The sequence below is a fragment of the Triturus cristatus genome, chromosome 7 (genome assembly GCF_964204655.1).
Source record: "Triturus cristatus chromosome 7, aTriCri1.1, whole genome shotgun sequence".
NCBI lineage: Eukaryota > Metazoa > Chordata > Amphibia > Caudata > Salamandridae > Triturus > Triturus cristatus.
In genome coordinates, this window is record NC_140590.1 from 667,497,149 (window position 1) to 667,519,116 (window position 21,968).

A 21,968-nucleotide genomic window follows, 5' to 3' on the forward strand; every position below is an offset into this window, starting at 1 on the left:
CGGATTTGTGTACCCAAATCCGTCTTGACCGGCACAACCTATGTGCGCGTCAACACGCCTCCCCGGCGATGGTACTCACCGAGTAGCTCCTTGAAACGGAAGGCCTCAGAGAATGGACGGGACTCGATGACTGCGGACAGCGGACCCTCTGGACATCGGGACTTCGAAAACCTGGTGGGCCTCTGTATACCTCGGATCTTGCTCTCTCAGCTAGGCTCTGGTCGGGATACTTCGCACTTCTCACCGCCTCGTCTGGGTTGATCGCAGCCTCAGTCGCCCCCGCTTGACCGGAGGGAGCTACAGGAAATCCTGCTGGTACGCGTTATGGTCCGTCCAGCTGTGGCAGGAGACCGGGCCTGCAACGCACCGCCGGCGCGTGAGATGAGAAAGTGTCCCTGTTCGGGCGCCATTATGTGGTAAATATTCTTTTACCTAGACTGAATTTCATACGGAATCTAAAATAAAGTAAAATAGCTCAGAATAATAAGAGGCAGAATCCGTGGTATAAGAGGTTTTCTGAATGGGCTTTATTCCAAAATGGCCGACTCGAGTGGCGGCCTTCAGGTTCCGTCACCACGAGGGTTCAGGAAGTGAAGTACAATACTTTATTGACAAGAAGTAACTTTTATAGGTCATACATTACAATGAAACGAATGTAGAAGGCGTAACAATTGATAAGAGAAATGACATAGTAAATACGTAATCGAAACTAGGCGTAATAATGAGCAAAAAGAAACATGATTGGCTCTGATTATCATACATAGGTGGATCTATAAGATAATACTTAACATAGATGCGCGCGCAGCAGCATGACGTGTAATTGACGTGCAACTAGGGGGTGAAGGGGACTTGACATTTAGCTCTACATGTGGAGACGAAAAGTCTGGGGGGTCAAGTCAACCTAATCCCAAATCATATCTAACATCCTATGTTTAGAGAACTATGTTATCCACAAGGAAGGACTCTCGGACAGAATCTATTCTATACTGACTGTGCGTGTGTGTACAAGCGTCTAAGTGTCTACACTGAATGCGAGAGGATGGGAATATTCCATGGTGACAGGGCTATGAATTACTTGCATGAGGACGGAAAGGCCGAGTCCTTTGCTTGGGAGCTAAAGGAAATGTTTACCTAAATCACTAGACAGGAATGCATCGGCTGAAAAGCAAAGTAGATAATTCGAAGGTGAAATACAGCTTCTTGGCAGGCAGGCGAAACTGGCCGAGGCAGGCACCGTTAGCTGCACAGGGAGTAGGACAAAGTTCATGGATACAGATGCGAGCTCAAGCTGAAGCTGTCAGAGACAGAGAGCAGGGAAAGGCTTTGAGGACAGAATCGGGCCTATTCTGCCTGAACTGTAAAAATAGAGTAACTTAGCCATATAAAGTCGGTGGCCTTTCATACTTAGGAATCGAATATCCAGCCCATTGATGGCGGATCTGACAGAGAACATGTTGATGGTGGACGCACATATGTTTGCGTCTTGGAAACTGGAACTGGAGGGAACATACATGTACTTGTAACATGCATATAGAACCGTTGGGGTCCAAGATAGGGGACATAACTGACCAGGAAAATCCACATTTCCACACCACGCATTTAATTGGCACCCAATAATGTGTAAACAGAATTCTTTTTGATTAGTAGAATATAGTTGGGAGGGCGACACAAGATAGAAAAAGATGGCACTCCTGTTTGGGCTATGGAGGACGGCTCACGGGGTAGTCAACAAATAGGGATTGGGCATTTATAACACAGCTAATATGGCATCCTCAGTGCAAGCCACATGCACGCAACTGCGTGTAAGGGTTGCTCTTCTGAAACAAACATAGGGGGTAAGTTGAAAATCAAGTGACATGGCAATGCGTGTTTTGAACTGTACTTTGTCTAGCTTGGAAACAATTAGTATCTGAGCACTGTGATTGTGCCTTTCAGATCAGACTGTGCGTGTTGCTGAATGTGAGCTAAGTCTGTAATTATGATCTTAAGAAAACACCTGAATGTACAGGGAGTGCTTAATCATACTCATGTCACCATAGTGAATGTGTACAGCCCAAACCATCATGACCCCCAGTTCCTCCATATTGTGGGGGCGAACTGTGGCAAACTGAACCCCCAAATGATTACATGGGATGGAGACCACAATGACACACTGGACAGTACACTAGACAGCACAAATGTGAGGGACAAGCAACAAATGGGAATACGAGAGGCACTAGTCAACACTATGCAACAACGTGACTTTCAAGATGTCTGGAGAGCTGTACATCACGCCAAACGGATATGCACTTTTCAGTTCATCCAGGCTAGCTATTGAGTGGGTTCCCGAGATATGGTGATATGCACAGAGCTGATAGAGCACCTTCCAAACACTTGCACGGACCACTCCCCGGTAGTTCTGACACTATGCTTCCCTTATTGCCCACAGGTGACCACGAGCTGGAGAGTCTAGCCACCCATGCTTCCGGATAGCGTCTTCACGAAGGAGAGCAGTCAATGCATAGTTGAATACTTTCAGCTAAATAAAGACTGAGTGGAGAGCACGGGGGCTCTCTGGGAGGCATTCAAGGGTGGTAATCAGGGGGGAGTGCATTACCAAAGAGCATGGCATCCTCATATCCATTAGGGGTAGAATGGCCATACTGGAAAGAGAACTAAAGAGCCTAGAACAGAGGCAAACTACAGGACTGGCCCCCTCACTACAAGACAACATACTACACACTCTTATAAAATATAATGAAGAGGCAGAGAGAGAAGTTCATTATCTAGGAAAATATATGCAATGGCAAGAATAAATGGAGACGGAAAGCACTCTGGGCGAACACTATCCGACGTTTTAATGCAGAAATGGGTGGCTAACAACATATTTATCATTAGCACAGAAGAGGGGCAGACAACTCATCACACAACTCACATCCTGGTAGGATTCACCGACTATTATACTCGATTATATAGCTCCCCATGCAGTGAGTAGACAGGTGACATGAGCCAGTATGTGGGTGCAGTGACAGCATGGTTGGAGGCGGCTGAGAGGGAGGTATTGTGTTCCTCCGTTATGGATGAAGACAATAAAAAAATCGATCACAGACTTGAAAGCAGGCATAGAGCCTGGCAGTGAAGGTCTGACAAGTGAGTTTTATAAGGAGTACACAGATTTGCTTGCAACACATTTGTGAGAAATGATAGAGAAGCCGTGCTATAGGGTGAGCTGCCCCAAACAGTACAGGAGGCAATAGTGATAATGCTGCTGAAAACAGAGAAGCCTGTGCAGGAGTATGGATCCTACAGACCGTTGTCACTTATAAACTTGGATAACAAGACACTGGCTAAAATACTGGCAGTTCGCCTGTTGCCACTGATGCATGAAATGGTTCTACCAGACCAGTCAGGCTTTATGCCGGGACCCTTGACAGGGGACAACTTGAGAACTCTGTTCACCACCGCGCATCAGCTTGATCCGGAGCGAAGTGCGGTTGCGGTGTCTTTCGACACAGCCAAAGCATTACATTCAGTAGAATGTCCGTTTATGATGGAGACACTCACTAGAATGGGATTGACAAATGCAATGATGCGCTGGATTTCTCTTTTGTATGCATGCCTGACGGCGCATAGACGTATTAATAAGCAAGTGTCACATCACTTAGCTATCCAACGTGGGACCCGGGCAGAGAAGTCCCTTGTCACCCCTAGTTTTTGCATTGGTAACTGAACCACTGTTGTGTGTTCTACACGAAGTTCACGGCCACATGGGTATATGGTTTGGCGCGCAGCGCCTACTGATCTCCCTGCACATAGATGACATTCTCCTGGTAGTCAAAGATCCAGAGGTCAATCTACAACCAATAATACCAGAAATCATGGGCTTTGGGGAGTGGTCTGGCCTGACAATGAATTGGGCAAAACCTATCATGATGCCATGAACAGCTGTCACCACACGACCAATACTAAACCAGCTGTTACAATGGCAAGAAACATTGATCTGTTATCTCGGGATCCACTTTCACAGAAACCCGAGGGTTGTGTTAAGTGAAAATCATGCCACTACAATTGATAAACTTGTGACTTTTGTTGAAAAAAGGATAAATACTGCAGCTGTCAATTGGCAGGTAGAATCTCAAAAATGAAAATGGTGGCATTACCATAACTATTATGTCTATTTCAGAAGACGCCTAACTCCACCGCACTCCGCGACAACCTAGCCAACATCGGACTAAATCAACTCATCACCACTCCGACCCACAAGGCAGGACACATTCTCGACCCCATCTTCACTGGAGGCAACAGTGTCCTCTTCAGTCACACCACAAAACCCCTTTGGACCGACCACCACTTCGTACACTTCCTCATCAACAAACCCAAGCAGCCCAAACCCGCTCCGCACCCCCGTGAAGAGACTGGAGCAGAGTCACCGAGGAACAACTCAACTCCACCCTCAACCACAACACCCCCACCGCTGCAACCGACGCCAACCTCGCAAGCAAGGGAATTCTGCATGTGGACCTCCAACTGCGCAGACATACTCACCCCGCTACGCAACCTCGACAAATATGCAACCCCGACAAACAGCTCCCCAGGAAAGCGGCCTGGTTCACTACTGACCTCAAGAAGCCAGACGCACCTGCAGACGCCTGGAAAAGAACTGGAGCAACAGCAAGACACCTGAAAGCTACACTACTTACAAGGACACCATGACGGAATAGCATCAACAAAATCAGAACCACCAAAAGAGCCTTCATCCACATCAAAATCCACACCAACTCCAGCAACCCCAAGGAACTCTGCAGCCTCTTCCAAGAAATCACCAAGTCACTCAGCGAAGCTACGGACATCGCCCCCTCACAGGACCTCTGCAACAAACTCGGAGCCTACCTTCACCTGAAGAGCAAAAACCTCTACGAGGACTTCAACGACCATACGCCGGACTCCGTAGACAGCTACGATGGCTACGCAGACAGCAACACCGGCCAGCCCACCATCTCCTCCTGGACCACGATCACGACCGAAGAGACCGACTTGACCGTGAAAAGCATCCACTCGTGGACCCCTCAGACTCCTGCTCACCACACATCTACCACAGAGCTGCCATTGCACCCATTCTGCAACGCACCATCAACACCACCTTCAAAACTGGCTCCTTCCCCGACTATTGGAAGCGCGTAGAAGTCAGGCCTCTGCTCAAGAAACCCTCAGCAGACCCGACGGATCTCCAAAACTACCGGCCCATCTCTCTCCTCCCCTTCGCGGCTTAAGTCACGGAGAAGACCGTCAACGCAGAACTAACCAGGTTCATCGAAGACCATGCCATCCTCAACCCCTCTCAATCTGGATTCCGCAGCAACCACAGCACCGAGACTGCCCTACCCGCTGCCACAAACGACATGCGCGCCCTCCTCGACCAAGGCCACACCGCAGCCCTGTTTTGAATGTGGCTTCTCACCAATAAGCCACACCCAATCCCTGCACTCCCACCTGGGAGACAAATATACCACTGCACCTTTGAATAATATACACTTTTGAGCATGTCTTACCTCCCCTGGCACAGCAAGACTTCAACACAAACTGCAAAGACTATCACTTTTAGAATAAGGCTTGGGGTTTATTACATAATACTCTCTAAACAAAGGCTATCTCAGATACCAAATGCATAAGATTCAAATATATGTAGCAAACTTATAATCTAAAGGCATGAATCAATAACTGAGCAAACTATAATACTGAATAATAAACAAGCAATAACTGATATAAGGTAAGATACACTGGTCTATACACACACAGTAGAGGATCACTCTGGATGTGCACCTCCCACACCATAAAGAAAACTCCTCCAATGATCAAAGAACCACACAACTAAATACATCACCTGGTGCATACACTGCCCACTTCTGACTGGGGGAATCACAACAGGGGATCAGAGCTCAGCAAGCCAGGTTTCAATCCGAGATAGACACATCTGCCCTCGCTCGGAATCCAAACTCCCGAACTCCCACCAGACTAGTGGAGACTCCCCTTTTTAACACAAATCCAAACATAACGAAGCTTCTAGCAAACCTCGCCCCCTCGTTCTCATGAGAGCCCGTACCAGTCTGCTCCAAGGCCACGGCATCGGTTGATCAGGCCTTTGCTATGGCTTCGAGACGGACCATGTACAACCGGTTTTCTCTAGTCAGTAAAGTGTGAAAAACAGGAGGAAGAGCAGAACATGCCCTCCGCACTTTGCAGCTACGTGCAAGCACAGAAAATAGCTTAAAATGGAGTTAGTTAGGCCATGCACACAGAAAACCCAAATCAAGATGGAATTGAAAAGCAAGATGACATGAAAGCATGTCAAAACTAATAAATAGTAAGCACTGCCATAAAGCAGGGTAAAGTCAGAAAACAGAAAGACATTAAACCATGTCAAAGCCAATAGTAAGAACTCATATTTCTCACCAATGCACAATACAGTAAACATTCCTGCACAACTGCACGCCTTCAAATGCACACACTCTGCTCTTGGCAAGACTGTTCCACTCCGTAACAGCTCCCACTGAAAGACAGCAAGACTACAGGAGAGAAGAGAAGCAGGCATATGCAGGACCATCCTACATTAAGGCTAGGGTAAAATAACACACTAAAATCAATTAAAATCGTGGTAGTTGGAGGTCATCATAGGGTGCCAAACCACAAGAGTGGCTCTTTCACTACAAGCCCTGATTCTACTTGACTTGTCAGCAGCTTTCGACACCATCTCCCACCGCACACTCGCAGCCAGACTACACAACGCCGGCATACAAGAAACCGCCCTCGACTGGATACGATCATTCCTCACCGGCAGAAGCCAAAGGATCAGACTGCCACTCTTCCTCTCCGAGCCCACGGAAATCAATTTTGGAGCCCCACAGGGATCATCGCTCAACCCAACCCTCTTCAACATCGACATGGCCCCCCTTGCCGCCATCGTCCGACAGCACGGTCTCAACATAGTGTCCTACGCCGACGACACCCAGCTCATCCTGTCCCTCACCAAGGACCCCACCACCACCAGATTCAACTTCCAAAAAGGAATGCAGGACATCGCAGCCTGGATGAGCACCAGCTGCCTGAAGCTCAACTCTGAGAAGACAGAAGTCCTCATCCTCGGAACCATCCCATTGGCATGGGACAACTCTTGGTGGCCCGCTGCCCTCAGGACCCCCTGACCCCCATGGACCACGCTAGAAACCTCGGCATCGTACTCGACTCCTCTCTCTCCATGAACAGACAGGTCAACGTTGTTGCTTCCAGCTGCTTAAACACCCTCCGCATCCTCTGCAAAACCTTCAAATGGATCCCCCCCCCCCCCCCCCCCCCGAGGCAAAGAAGACAGTCACCCACGCCCTCATCACCAGCAGACTGGACTATGGAAATGTACTCTATGCCGGCATAAACAAGTCTCTACTCCGCAAGCTCCAGACGATTCAGAACACTGCCGCCAGACTCGTCCTCGGTATCCGGCGACACAATCACATCAGCCAACACCTACGGAGGCTCCACTGACTCCCCATCGAGAAGAGAGTCACTTTCAAGATACTCACCCACGCCTACAAATGCCTACGTAACACCGGACCCCAATACCACAACAACAGAATCAACCTCCACGTACCCCAAAGAAACCTCTGATCCACCAACCTCTTCCTCGCAGAAACCCCACGCATCAACACAGACAGAGCGGGGGGAAGATCCTTCTCATACATCGCTGCCAAGGCCTGGAACGAGCTCCAGACCGACATCAGATGTGCCCCCTCCCTGAACACCTTCAGGAGGCCACTGAAGACCTGGCTGTTCAGCTGAAGGGAACTACTGACCATTCCCCCTCCCAGCACCTTGAGACTGTCACAGGGGAGTAGCGTGTGTTATAAAACCCCTGACTGATTGATTGATTGAATAAGGCCTAATTTCAGCAGCTTAGGTCTTTAATGATAAAACTGGCATGGGGAGGACAAGAACCCTGATTAGGTTGGAATGTATTGCACTGGCCCAGTTCGCCACTCATTGGATTTATGATTACTGTAAGGTTCCACATAGAGGATTGGAGACAGGCCTGGTGGGTCCGATAATTTCACTACTGTAATACTGAAAGACCCAAAAAGACCAAGAAATGAAATTCATACAGTTAATTGTACAGTGCGGGCATGGCACAGGCTAGCGACTATGTGTGCGATGGACAATATGTACTTCCCACACATGCCCTTGGTCAGGAACTTTCACTTTGAGATCCCGTTGGCACCACTGTCCACTAAATGAATGGTGGCACAGGAAATCTGTAAATTGTGAGACCTTTCTAAGAACAATACTTTCCTTAAACAGACAGATTGCACCCAGGGCGGGGGCTCTCCCCTAGATGTGTTTCTATATCACCGCCTGAAAGACAGTTAGGCGCCTATAAGCAGAATATCTACAGGCGCCCGGAAGCTGGAGTCTGCTCTCCTTAGTGGTGGAAGGCCCCACACCCAGGAGATTGATCACGGTAAAGTACAATGGGGGACCTGCAGCCCACATATGCCAGGGTGAGGTCACATTAGGCCCATTAATTAGCATCTGACATAACTGATGAGCAATAGTCATACTGCTCCATGCACACCAAATAAGTATCTATGAATGGGAGACACAGTAAATTATTTACAAGTTTCTAGACAGACTATACTACACCCCTGTATCACAGGCAAAGTTAGCTGGGAGTGAGGATGCCTAATGCCTAAGGTGCAAGGCCCCTGATGCAGATTTTCTACATTATACATAACCTGTCTCTCACTATTGAGCCTAATACAACGAACAGGATTAACTTCAGTTCCTAAAGAGAAGAGATTTGCTTGGGAATGTGTTTGTGCTTTTTAAGATATATTTAACATGTCATGTTAAATGCTATGACATCACAGTAACTGTCCCTGAGAGCCTTATATAAAAAAGGAAAACCAAAACATGGGATAAACTTACCAGAAAAAAACTAACCCAAAAAGCTAAGGTTTCCATCTCTTACAGACAAGAAAAGGGCTTAAAAACAGAAAGAAATTAGCAACCTCTGGCATCTCAAAAATATAAAGCTGTCGTGTTGTACAAATACATTGTTTCCCAATTTCTTCTAAATATGATCAGAATGTTGATAGGACAGCTCCCTCTCAGTCAATAGTCAATGAAAGAATCAATGAAGGCCTCTTGGGCTTAGGGAAGGAAGAAGGTATAAATTTGAGGTGGTTTCCACTATATAGCTACCATTGAAAAGGAACAAAAAATGTGGTTTTGCAATGATAAATGTTAAATACATGTACCGGGGAATCCTAACCTAAGGACAGAAATTAAATCCACGAAAGATAAAATCATTAAAAAATCTACAATAGCTGAGCTTTTGGAAACTAATTTTAGGAATACCCCATAATGTGGCAAACATATTTAACCCATGTTAATCTTTAAATAGATCTTATTATCAAATACTCTCTAGCACTTTAAACTGTTTTACTTATCGGAGGTATTTCTAAATTGAGAAACTAACACCCAAGTCCAATTTAGAATCTTTCTTTGAAAATGTCTGTCACATAAGTGCATTTTTGCCAGTTTCTCGTCCTGCTTAGAAAAAAAGTCTTTGTCTAGCCCTCCTAAATTCCTAACCCCAGTTGTGGTGTATCAGTAATGTTGCTAATTAGTTTCAAACTGAAAAGGAAACCTTCACAAAGACTGCGTATTTTAATATCACTTAACTGCTGAAGATGGGAACGGGCCGTTAAGAGTGGCTAGCAGTCCCAAACTCGGATGTGATGCACAACACTTAGAGACTGTCAGCAAAATGGCACAGAGCGTTACAGTTAGATGCCACAGTTTTCTGATGCACTGAATAAAGATATTGGGAATAACGTAAAAACATACCTTTATAAAGCAAATAAGGCATCCCACAAGGGGGTAGATCGGGATGAAGACCGAAAACAGGTCATGTAGAATAGTAGTAATCAAATCATTTCCTATGAAGTAGGTCACTTCAGTGATGACCACTGTAATCAAAGCTGTCTGAAAGAAAAAAAGGCAACACCTCACAGAAAAATAAAACAAGATTCTTAAGATTGTGCTCAAAGGAGAAGAGATTGTCAGTACATCAGACTAAATGGCATTATTCATTATAATCAAAGATGTGTTCATGTCCGCCTTTGCTATAAATCAACTTGCATGCAACACTTCCATCCAAAGAGTTTACTTTAAGTGAAAGCTGCTGATACTGTGACTGTATATTACCATCAAGTCAGCTGGAAAAAAACTGCATGATTACTGTTTGACAAATACATTAGTGGCTGACTATCCAGCTATAAATCTTACAACTTAACACTGGCCAGGTAAGAAATGTCTTGTTGAGCTCTAAGATTAGAAGAGGGGGCTTACAAAGGGAATCCCTATTCGCTGACCTGAGCAGTAAAACAGACGCTGTAGCTCCTGCTAGCCCTGAAAGTACTTGTTAGACCAGGCATCCGTGGTGTGGCTCTCCCCTAACTTTTTGCTGTCAACCCTCCAGTTTTGCCGAGTCCCTTTTTGCTGGCTTTAGGTCTCTGCGCACTTTACCACTACTAACCAGTGGAAGGTGCATGTGCTCTCTCCTCTAAACAGAATTGGCTTACACCCAATTGGCATATTTAATTTACTTGCAAGTCCCTAGTAAAGAGGCACTACATGTGCCCAGGGCCTGTACATTAAATGCTACTAGTGGGCCAGGTGCACTGCTTTTAATATTTAAGTCACCCCTGGGGTAGGCCCTACACAGCCTATAGGGCAGGGCACAATGTATTTAAAAAGTAGGACATGTTCTTTTAAGTTTTACATGCCCTGGTAGTAAAATACACTTAAATTAGTTTTTCACTACTGCAAGGCCTGTCACTCCCATAAGATAACATTGGTGTTACCTTATTACATTTAATAAGCTGTAACTTCCAATTGGGAGCATGTAGGCAGGTTGTGTTTGGTTCCTAAAGAATTGTAATCAAAAGCCCTCCTTAATGGTAAAGTTGGATTTTTAGTCACAATTCAAAAAATGGCACTTTCATAAATGCATTTTCCAATTCTATCTACTTGGTGCCTGCAGCCTGTTCCTGGGTCACATGTCTAGGTGTAGCTGGCAGTTAGTTTTGTGTGTCCCAGACAGTGAGACAAATGGAAGATAGGTGTTGCCATGATGGGCCACTCTGAAGTTATAGAGGAGGAGGAGCTGTCACCTATCACACTTGCACATCACAAAGGCTCTGTCTCAGCACTCTCACAAAGGGTTTGACACTAGTCTTTTGTGACTCCAGATAAGCTGGGGCTAGGACAGGGAGGAAGGGGGATGCCTTACTCCTCAGCGGCATGGAAACCTCTAGAAGCTTCCTCTACTTCAAAGTGGACACCAGGTATAAATAATGGACCCTTAAACCCAACTCTTCAGTACACATCTGGACCTGTGCATCCTGCCAGGAAGCAGGACTGCTCTGGTGTCGTGTTTTCACTTTATTACTGTTTGAAGTGCCACGTTCCGCTATTTAGGAATAAATATATGCCATGAAACACGGGACATTATTGATGGCAACCTTACCAGAACCATAGCATTGCTTCAATCCCAAATGGCATTTTGGAGTCCCGTGCCAATCACAGTACAGGGTAGAGTGTCTTTATCCAAGATGGTAATGCTTCCCCGGTACATATCCCCAAATCCACATTCCACACCTTACATTCAGGACTGGGGAGTTTCATTTAGAACAAAGGTAGGTGTTGAGCTGTGCTCAGTAAACTACAACTGCCCATGGACAAGGGGGGCTTGGGTGTCCTGAACTTTGAGTATTATTATTTAGCGGCGCAGCTGCAGTACTTTGCACACTGGTTTGCAGGGCAACTCATGGAAGAATTGCAATGTCCCTCCACTGTGCGCAAGCACAACTGATGGTCCATCAGATCTTCCTCCCGTATTTGCGGCTCCCACATGATGCTAATGGGCTGTTACAGATAGCATATGTGAGATTTCATCACAGTCTATGACTCATGCCGCATATTCCTAGATACTTGCCTGAAATCCCACTAAGCTTTATCAAGCCATTCAGGGACATGCTGCGTTGGGAGGGCTTGGAGACCTGGGAGGCAGCCAAGTAAGCATTAATGCACTGTGATGCAGCCACTCCACAAGTGCAATCAGGGTCTATAAGGATGCACTTGATGCAGGCATTTCTCAGCTCTTACTTCCGCCTCAAGATGCAGTCTTACACTTTCATTCTGGTTCTTCACAAGTCAAAATGTTACCTCACCATACCTCAGATACAGTCACGCCTCAGATACAGTATACTCTCCCTTTTTTTAGTCTTCTATGGGACAGCGCACACTTGCTTCAAGCCTTCCCTCTGCCCCCGCCCGCAGGCTATCTCAACTCATGCATTCTCTTTAAAAGGCTAGCTTTAACCACAAGGCTCAACTTAACCTCTATTCTTTAAACTGTGCAATGCTTCGGTTTCGTCTCTATTCACTTCCCTGGCTTACCCAATTCCAATAGATTTTTTCAGTGCTTTCTATGAATAAGAAAACACTGATATGATTAAGTCATAAAACACATTTTACATACTGCCAAATTGACTGATAAAGAAAAAGCACCAATAAACCGAACTATTATGTTTGGTTATTTAGGAGTTGTTAACGGGCACTAACTTGTAATGTGCCGCGGCCCCAGATGCAAAACATACCCTGAAATCAAACCATCTCAGTCTGTGCTACTTACCACAGAAAAGATGAATGACCAAAACTCTTGAGTGTTCTGCACGTTTTTATAGGTGAAAGAAACTGCGTAAGTGAACAGGATTACTGCTGGAACATAACCAAAAAGGCAAAATACCTGCAAAAAGACCATTGAAAGAGTCAATGCACGAGGAAAGAAACAAAGCAAATATAATGTAGCTAGTCGTTTGGTAGCACATTTTTAGAAAGTAAACATTTGCTTTGGAGTTCCCGATATTTTGTAGGCAGTTCTCTTCAGAAAGACATTCCTTATAACGAGGAGTGGTTGTAAATAAGCACGCTTTATCAGAAGCTAAAAATAAATATACATAAAGGGTCAAAAATGTCTTGTAGCTGATATGAAACAAACATTAGTTACGGTTCATCTCTCCACATTGTTTGGACCAGTTATTCGTACTTGTCCTCATAGGGTCAAGAGGTGAACAAATAAGTGACATGACATATATAAAATTGTTACACAGCCATCCATTCTGAGGTACAGTTCAGGACAGAGCTCAAGATGGAGAACTCATGCAGGCATCTTACTTAGAACACTAAAATGAGCTCTATGTCCTTCCTGTAACCTCCCTCTTCTCTACTCTGCCTCCCCCTCCTGCAAGCGTACAACAGCTTAAGCTTTTGGTGTTGCACTGAGGAGTCGATCGAGTGTCCCAGCTTTCCATGGTAGTAGAAACATGTTTTAGTTGTGCCTTTGTTGTTTGTCGGAATTACTGCTGAGAGTTTGTTTCTTTCAAGTACCTGCTGTGGTGCATAATTATATTGAGTTTAAGTTGCCCTGTACTGCAATATTTATATCAAGCGTCGTAGCCCTCACAGGGAGTCAAAGGCCTTTCCAGGCAGGTAGCAAGCTATACCACCAGGTGCTATTTGGATGAAAGGGTGTTCTGAATAAGTGTGCATGTGTATGAAGCATTTTGCTGTCTTGAGGGGCTGCGCATAGTAGTTTGATGAATTAAAGCAGTGTCAGAGACTGGCGTGTAGGTATATCGTTGTTGTCGGTTGGTGGCTATATTAGCTCGACAGACCCTGATTAATTGTGATGTTTTTGGTCAGTATCTTTTTATGCCTGTTTGAGCAGAAGGGTGTCCACTTTAAGCTGTTAGGTTGGTGGGAATGGTTACAGGCTGAGGCGACAGTGGCAGATCTGTGCCTGGATGCCTTGTGCTAAAGTCAGCCTTCATGTTGTGAGTTTAACAGGTGAGAAGTGATTAGATTGGTATTGGTCCTCCAGTGCGGCAGCTGTGAACATTGGATCTCTTCATCAAAGTGTGCCTGCACATCTGGCCTTGAGTTCTTAGAAAGTGAACTCCTAATACATTCAATTGGCAGAACCAACATGTTTATTAATGTGGTGATTGGTTGGACTAGATATGATCGAATCATTTTTACAGTGATTTGTGTCGCATCCACATAGGTGTAACACGTAAGACTGAAAACTTATATCAGTTCCGATAAAGCGTTCAGGTACAGATTGAATAAAAGAGGTGAAATGATTGCCCCCTGTGTAGTTTGGGCTTTGCAGTGGTCTGGATATGAACAGACATGGTTATAAGAATTAGTCTGCTTTTGAGGTAAGAGGCAATCCATTTCAAGGAATTTTTGCAAGTCAAAATACTTTACAGCCTGTGAGCAGTAGTGTTTGCTGGTGGACCACGGTGAACGAGGCTGATAGACCCACTGTAAGTTTTACATCCTCCCAGAGAGATATGTGGGCTGATTCTGTGCCTCTGCTTGGTCAGAATCCAGATGGTTGCTCTGAGAGCAGACTTATTTTCCTCAGTGAAGATAAAAAGAATGGACGACGACCACTCTCTCAATCAACTTAACCAGGACTGGACCAAAGGAAATGTATCCATAGTTTGCAGGATCGGAAGAATCAATGTTTTTTTATTTTTGGATGTGGATGTAAAGGAGGTCTTCAGCTCGCCCACCACCCCACTCCTACATTCTGCCTTGAGCTTTCTCCCTGGAGCTCTCAAATCTTAAGCTTTTGGTGTTGTGTTGAGAAGACCTTTAAGTGTCCCTGCGTCCCAAATGTGCGAAATGTTTTGATGATGCCTTCATTGTTTATGGGAATGACTGCTGAGTGCCAGATGTTGCAATGATCTGCCGTGGTGCATTATGGATGCTGAATATTGTAGTTGCTGTTGTGCATATGGTGTTTTCTTTCACCTGCATCCATGGCCTATGGTCATGGGGCCAATTCCCATTAACCTACACCACTTTGCCTTTCTCACCATTCCTCCTCTCTGCCGCACCTGTTGTCAACATATTTAACTCTCCTGTTAGGATGTCCAGACCACGTACCTAGGTAGAAGGCACAGAGATTAAGGGTGACATTCTTTGGCAACTTTTCAAGGGCAGAGAGGTTTAAGGCAACTTCCTGTAATGACTTTCCAAGGGCAAAGAAGTTAAGGGTGACTTCTTTTGACGACCTCCCCGAATAGGGCTATTAAGGACTAGGTCTAAGTTTGGAATGCAATGCCTGTTTCACTCACTTACCTTCTCCCTAGTCCTGATCATCACCCTTTTTTGTCTCCTCTTGTTGGCTAACCTGAATTAAGCCCTTCAACAGAAACTTACTACACCCTCTCCATTTGAATAACTTAACACCAAGGTCTTGTGTCACCGTTTCACTCTTGCACAGACATAATAACATGGCTAAACATATAATGCCTAGTCCTATAAGTTACTCTGTGCCATACTTGGATCGACTCAGGCAGAAAATGTCCTGGTAGCTTAACATTGACACTAAGAAGTTTAACATTCTATCACTGGCTTAATAGTTCGTCGAGGGGTCTGGGCCTCTATTGCTGATTCTTGGCCGTGTTCCAAATAACACCCCGTTGTGGTTCAAAAGTACCACCAACTGGGTTTGCTCAAAATAGGATTTTCTCATGACCTAGCCCAATTGCCTGGAAATAGATTACTCAACACTTCTGGGTTGACTGAATATTGTACATCACTAGTACCACTACTGCCTGATGGTAGATATGCACTTGAATGAACCGTTGCATGATCCCTCCATGATATCATAAGAGGGGAACCCAAAGGACCAGGCAGTAGTGTCAGCAAGCCATAGGACATGCCTCTAATGTCACCCACCCACCCCCAATCTACTGAAACCAAGCCACTCCATACCAAAGGAGACAGACACCAATGCCCGAAGAGATCTGCCACATAAGGCTGGCATCTTGAAGGGAATAAAGTCTAGCTCAGCACATCATACTCTGTTCCTTCATCACTTTCAAACTAGACACTCTGTAGAACTAAAAACTCTTTGGACTTTAATAAAGAAAACCCAGGCATATGTATGTCCTCTCCCGTCTAGATCCTCAGGATTTACTCAGTACCCATTTTAATTGTTGTATTCAGCACAGGAGGTGGTTTGAATGTTTTCAGCAATCACCATAAAACCAATGTGGGAACTGCATAATAAGTTACTGCAGCAATCTAATGTATAGGAGATGAGAGCTTGTAACTTGCTCACCCTTAAGTCTGAGGTGATAGGCACCAAAAACACAGCTCTGAATTTCAACATCCTTAAAGGACAACTATGCAGTGGCTCAAATTGAGTCCCAATAAGAAACATGGGTTGCAGAATACATATTGGTCAACCACTTCAAAAAACGCATGACAATGGAAGTTTTAAAAAGGAATGACTGGTTTGGCAGACAGAGGATAGTGGACAAGGCAGCTAAATAACCATTGACAGAACCTATTGCACAATCGCAAGCGAAAGTGCAAACTTCAGGACCTGAGACAGTTTAACTTGCAAGGTGTCCACATTGTGGCCACATACCATGCAACAAAGTGTTTTCATCTGCCTGAGTAGGCATATTTAGTGGAGGGACCGCGCGCTGACAATATGACGCCCACCACCTCGAGTGGCAGCTAAAAGGAATTCAGTGGTCCAGCTCAATTTTTAAGTGTGCAGGGGGGTCCTCACAGATTGTGGTAAAGTACTTTGACCATAACTTGGAGAGAAGGTCCGGCCTGTATGGTAGACGCAGCATCATTTTATGCAGGAAGACCACTTCTGGTGGAGGGGGACCGGAGGGGAAACCAATGGCTTGCTCCCAGAGTTTTGTCCAATCCACTAGTGAAGGACAGACACTGGAATTCTCCGAAAATATCTTTGCCAGTATCTTCAACAGGTCGGAGGTCTAGAAGGTCTGAATCAGTGGCAAATATTTCATGAAGCCTATTTCCGAATTCTCCTTTCTCACATCAGGTGTTGGGTATCTCTTCAGAGCGGCGTCAGGTAGCTGCTCCGGTGGTATTGTGTCTGGCGGTGGAGGTGGCAGCACCATCCAAGGCATCGGGTATCTGAGAATAGGATCAAAGCAATGTGGATGCGACATTCGTGTCATTGGTATGGCATCGGTTGGCATTGGGGCCTTAGGGAGGAACTTTGGTTGCTTGTATGTAGCTGATGGGTGCATGGTTACACCACATGGCTTAGACGCCCTTGCAAAAAGAGAATACATGGCGTTTAAGAATGCCGCTGGGCCCTGGCATTGAGACTTCGGGAGCTGACGTCAGGCAGGGAGGGGCAGGTCCTGGCACCAAAAAATCGTGTGGAGTCAGAGGCTGAGCCGAGGCAGGGTCTGGTGGGGACACAGGTGCAGGGCCGCTCAGAGGGGGAACCACCGGGAGCAAGATGACTCATTTCTGCTCCAGTCCTCTTGGGGAGTGACAGGGTAACTTATCCCTGGAGTGCTTCTTCATCTTCTTGTGTTTATTCTGATTGCTTCCAGATGAAGAAAATGGTGACAAGGAATGATGTCTGGGACGTTTTCTACTTTGTATTTCCTCCTTGGTTGAAGCCATAGAGGCATTAGCTTCATACGCTTTAATGCTCTTGGGATGCATACTGTGGCATTAAGGATAGGCCCAGGAGCCATGGTCCAACCCCAGGCACCAGAGGCAAATTGAACTGGGGGTCCTACAGGGTTTAAACCAATGTTTTTATTTTTGGGGGAGGAGAGGGGGTTGGGCAATATACTGCATACTTGAAATTTATGAGCAGAAAGACCTCAGAGAAAGAGCGGCAAACTCTGGGTCGCAGGAGAGGAAAAAAAGGATTTGAAATCATAGCACTGGGTGGGCTCACCAGATGCCACTTGCAGCATCAATACAAAGCCAGCATGTCCTACTGGTGATATGAGAGCTTTGAGGTTTCCCGCTCCAATCTGATACCTGGGATTGTGCTACGGGTGAGGAATCTGCAAGAATGCATCAGAAAATGTGTGTATGAAGTGATGCCAAATTTGACGCTACTCTGCACTTTTGCTCAAACAACTGAAACAAATATGTGGCATTTCTCAGAGAACAATCATTTATTAATTCCTGTTACTGTGTGCCTTGACTCTGATGGAAATATTTTGTTAACCGGCAGCAAGTGGGGCATGGTATTAGAATAGCCACAAGGAACATTTTATTTTTATTCAACATTTTAAATGACAGATGAATGCTCACTTACTAGCTTAAATCTTTGTAATGCATGATACAAATAAATATTTCATCCAATACCAGAATGTTAAAATGCTACTAGACATATTTTGCTCTACTATCAAATAAAAGGAGAAAAATAACTTACTACAGCAACAAATTTGTCAGCATAAAAATATACTCCATAGTGAAAGGCAAAGAGGCTTCCCATCATCAAAACTAGTATCAAGAAAAACAAAGGAAGGTCCACCACTGCTTGGCCAACCCAGTAGGCAGATGGGTAGAGGCCTGCCATTTTTAATTGTGTGTAAGATTTCATCTGAAAGAGAGACGAAAATAAATATCAGATGGTATTAGTTTAATATACTATGACGTACCATGACATATTAGTTTTGCAAGCACTGCATTTTTCACTCACCCTTGTTATACCACCTAAAGCAACACACAAATGAACATGGATATCCGACATTTGTTATCATTCTGTGGTACAGAAGGATGGAAGGTTCTCCACCAACTCTATTGCCCGTTGTGAAGTTAGAAAGTTTTTGGAATGTTACTCTCTTAACAATCGCGTGAGTACTATTCACTTCTTTTCTTAAAATTATTTGCTTGTAATCTGTGAATTCTAAAAAATCAGCGAATAGTAGGCAATAATTTACTTGATTAAAGATAAAAACTTTCAATGGTGGAATTTTAAGAACATTTTTCTAATTATATTTAGACTTGTGAAGCCTTTCCAACAACAAAAAAGAAACAAACTGTATTTTTGATATCTTCCAAGACAGTAGTTCCAGGAGAATGTGGGAAAAAGTCCATCTGCACTGGCTAAACCCTTATGTTTTCCATTTTCTACATCCCCGTTAAATTGACTGTTCCACTGCATGTTCAATTTAATAAAGAGAATATGCCCTTATCTTCCATTGCAACCCCTTGTGATGCAGGCCTGTTCAACAGTAGATAAAGACGCTAGACTTAGCATTGAAAAGTGAATATAAATTCATGGCTTGACATTGAGCAGGGCAACTGTCCAATTTACGAAAGGGGTGAAGATGAAACTCTCTAAAGAACACTACCACATGAAGCAGTATCGGTCTACTTCTTCTGCTTCTAGATCCTAGCTACCTCCCTATCATTTGTTGACTGTATCTTTGCCTTTAAGACTTTCTGAAGTGCCGCTGCCTTTTTAGATTATACAAATACAACATACATAAAAACAATGGTCAAGACTGCATAACGTTTGCACAATTAGAGATATGCATAGTTTTGAGACTATAGTTTCATAAGAGCACATATAATACATATTTGTTCTTCCTCTAATTTTGAATGTCTTTGTGCTTTATTAATTCCCAACAGTTAGCTAGAAGAATTCTGGTTCACCTCTTCAAGAATTAAACATCGGAATTTCTAACTTTCTAATGGAAGCAGCTAATGATTTACTAAACGGGTCCCAGAAGTAATATTTCCTGGAGTGTACACATTTTGAAATAGATTTCAATTTTGACATATAACCAAGATCATAATTCCCTTTTTTATCTCAGACGAGCACATTTAATAGAGCCTTTAACTGCCTACACTGGGAAGAATGCCAATTAGCCTACACTGAGGTGCCTGGAAGAGAATCTGCCAGCAGTAGCAAATCAAAGAATTCCTCTTAACGGAGGTACAATCATTTTAGCAAACAGGTGTGAATGAATCATGCAAAGAAAAATTTTTCAACCAAAGGAAAGCTGTTGGCTCCAAGGAATCACATAGGTTCTGATAAGCTTCCTGTGCCTTGTGCTTCTTCTAGAAAAATATAGATTATGCTGATATATTTTTCACAAGAAGAAAGACTTTAAACATTTTCAAAGAATTCCTTCATATGCAATTACAACTGTTATTAGAGTATAAGTGCTGAAATGTTACCTTCGCACACTTTGCGACATAAGTGAAATAAATGTAAGTTTTTTGTAGGAAATTATTTTACAGTAGATAATTTTCTGAATCAAATTACTTAGAAGCATCTTAACGCATGAACCCATAAAATTCACTTGTCCGCTACTTTGCCATAAGAGAAATACTGGGCTATCTTTAAATGTGGAAGGAAATTATTTTTGAGTTGTTTAGACAGTTTTCCTGGATTCTTCTGTTGGAAATGGATTTTGCCATACCCTTGAACCAGGCCATGGGCACGTGCCCAACTGTGAGTTTGCTTGACTGCTGGAGGACTTTTGGCCTACTGATTTTTTTCACCCGGAAACTGTCTCGTTTGTCCAGAGGAACCTGTATCCTTCTGCAGCACGTCCACTTAATTTACATGCTGTAATCCTGAAGTGAACTCTAACCAGCTGGAAAGGGTTAAATGGACTTCTGTAAATTGACTTCCTGAAGTGGTACCACCCAGGAGTTTTCCCAAACAGTGGCGCTCTATTTAGAAGATTTATGATAAATAACTATTGTAGAAACACCATATCTAATTTTAAAACTCGAACCTTAAACATCCACATGCAGACCCAGGCACCTCAAGAAACTCAAGCTGCCAGACCCGTTGCAAGCCTCGGCTTGAATTCTGAGTTACCGCAAAATGTATGTGAGCTCCCAAACCCCCAAAACCACGCAGCGCTCTGGAGGTTTATGCCCATACGATCCTCTCTGGCTGATATATGAACATTGACCAAGACCTCACAGAAGAGCTGTATGGGTTTATGATACCCAAATTAGATTGAGCCTTCAGGTTGGTCCTGGTTACAATTTTCTGTCTAAATTCAAAACTTAATATTTAAAATCATTCAGCTTCACATACACACGTATCTTGTATCAGACAGAGTGTGTTGAATGTGGTGCATAGCTCATGTCCTATTTTTAACCTTTTCATATTTTTTTACTTGTTTCCACCAATTCATTGTTTAAGTAATTATATGCAAAAAAAATTAACTGTTGATATTTGTATTAAGCATTGTGCCAAACTATCTATTTAAAAAAATTATAATAATTGTCAGTGATTGTTAACGCAAAAGAAATATTTTAGCACTTATTTCGTTCCATCTGATTTGTAATATTTCTTTTTGGAAATTAATTTTCATAGGCAAAATTTTATACTGTTTTCAACTTTCCAGTTAATCTTTGATGCAACACTTCTTCAGAAATATGTTATCTACCTAATGTTATTTCTTTACTGTTGATTCTCTGTAAACTGAATGTGAAGGCTTTTTAACAGTGAAAAGTAATTTGTAGTAGCTTGTTGTTTGCCCATAACATTTAAACCCTTCATCCCTTTTGTTTTATTTTCTTATTTTTATGTTTATTGTTAATATTTTTACTCATATGGGTTATGAACATAGATGTTCATTATGTCTAAATAAAATTTTGTGATGTTGATTTGTTAAGCACTGTACCTTGTGCACTTTAGCTTAGTGTACCTGGTCTCTTTGGAAAATTACCTGTCATCATTTGTTCAACAGATCACACTGTGACATTGGATTAATAACAATTATTTTATTTCTCTTCACAAGTCAAATATATCCTGAAAAAAATAATTTCACATTTATTTTCTCTTAGTTTGTCTTTTTCACAGGACTGTTCCCTACTTAGAAATTCTTTATTCCTAGTTGGAGTTAGGTTGCAGTGCTTGGTTTGTATGCAATTGCTGTGTTGTCTTCACTAGTTGTTAGGGGGCATACCCAGTATATTTCCAAAAGCCCAAGAGGAAAAGTGGCTCTCAGTCCTCTCTCTGAGTTATGCTTAATTAGACAGGGCATGTTAGGTGTCAGCCAATCCTGTCAAGCGATCTC

General features: G+C 43.8%; 1 protein-coding gene across 1 annotated transcript in view; it reads right to left on the reverse strand.

The window, feature by feature from the left end:
• Positions 1 to 21,968, reverse strand: part of LOC146810320 (cholesterol transporter ABCA5-like) — a 1,540,893-nt gene that overhangs the window by 503,863 nt on the left and 1,015,062 nt on the right. The window contains exons 24-26 of the mRNA XM_085617316.1: positions 18,347 to 18,517; positions 12,728 to 12,841; positions 9,877 to 10,014 (exon numbers count right to left, since the gene is read on the reverse strand). Coding sequence (XP_085473442.1) covers positions 9,877 to 10,014; positions 12,728 to 12,841; positions 18,347 to 18,517 — 423 coding nt within the window. The remainder of the gene's footprint in view (positions 1 to 9,876; positions 10,015 to 12,727; positions 12,842 to 18,346; positions 18,518 to 21,968) is intronic.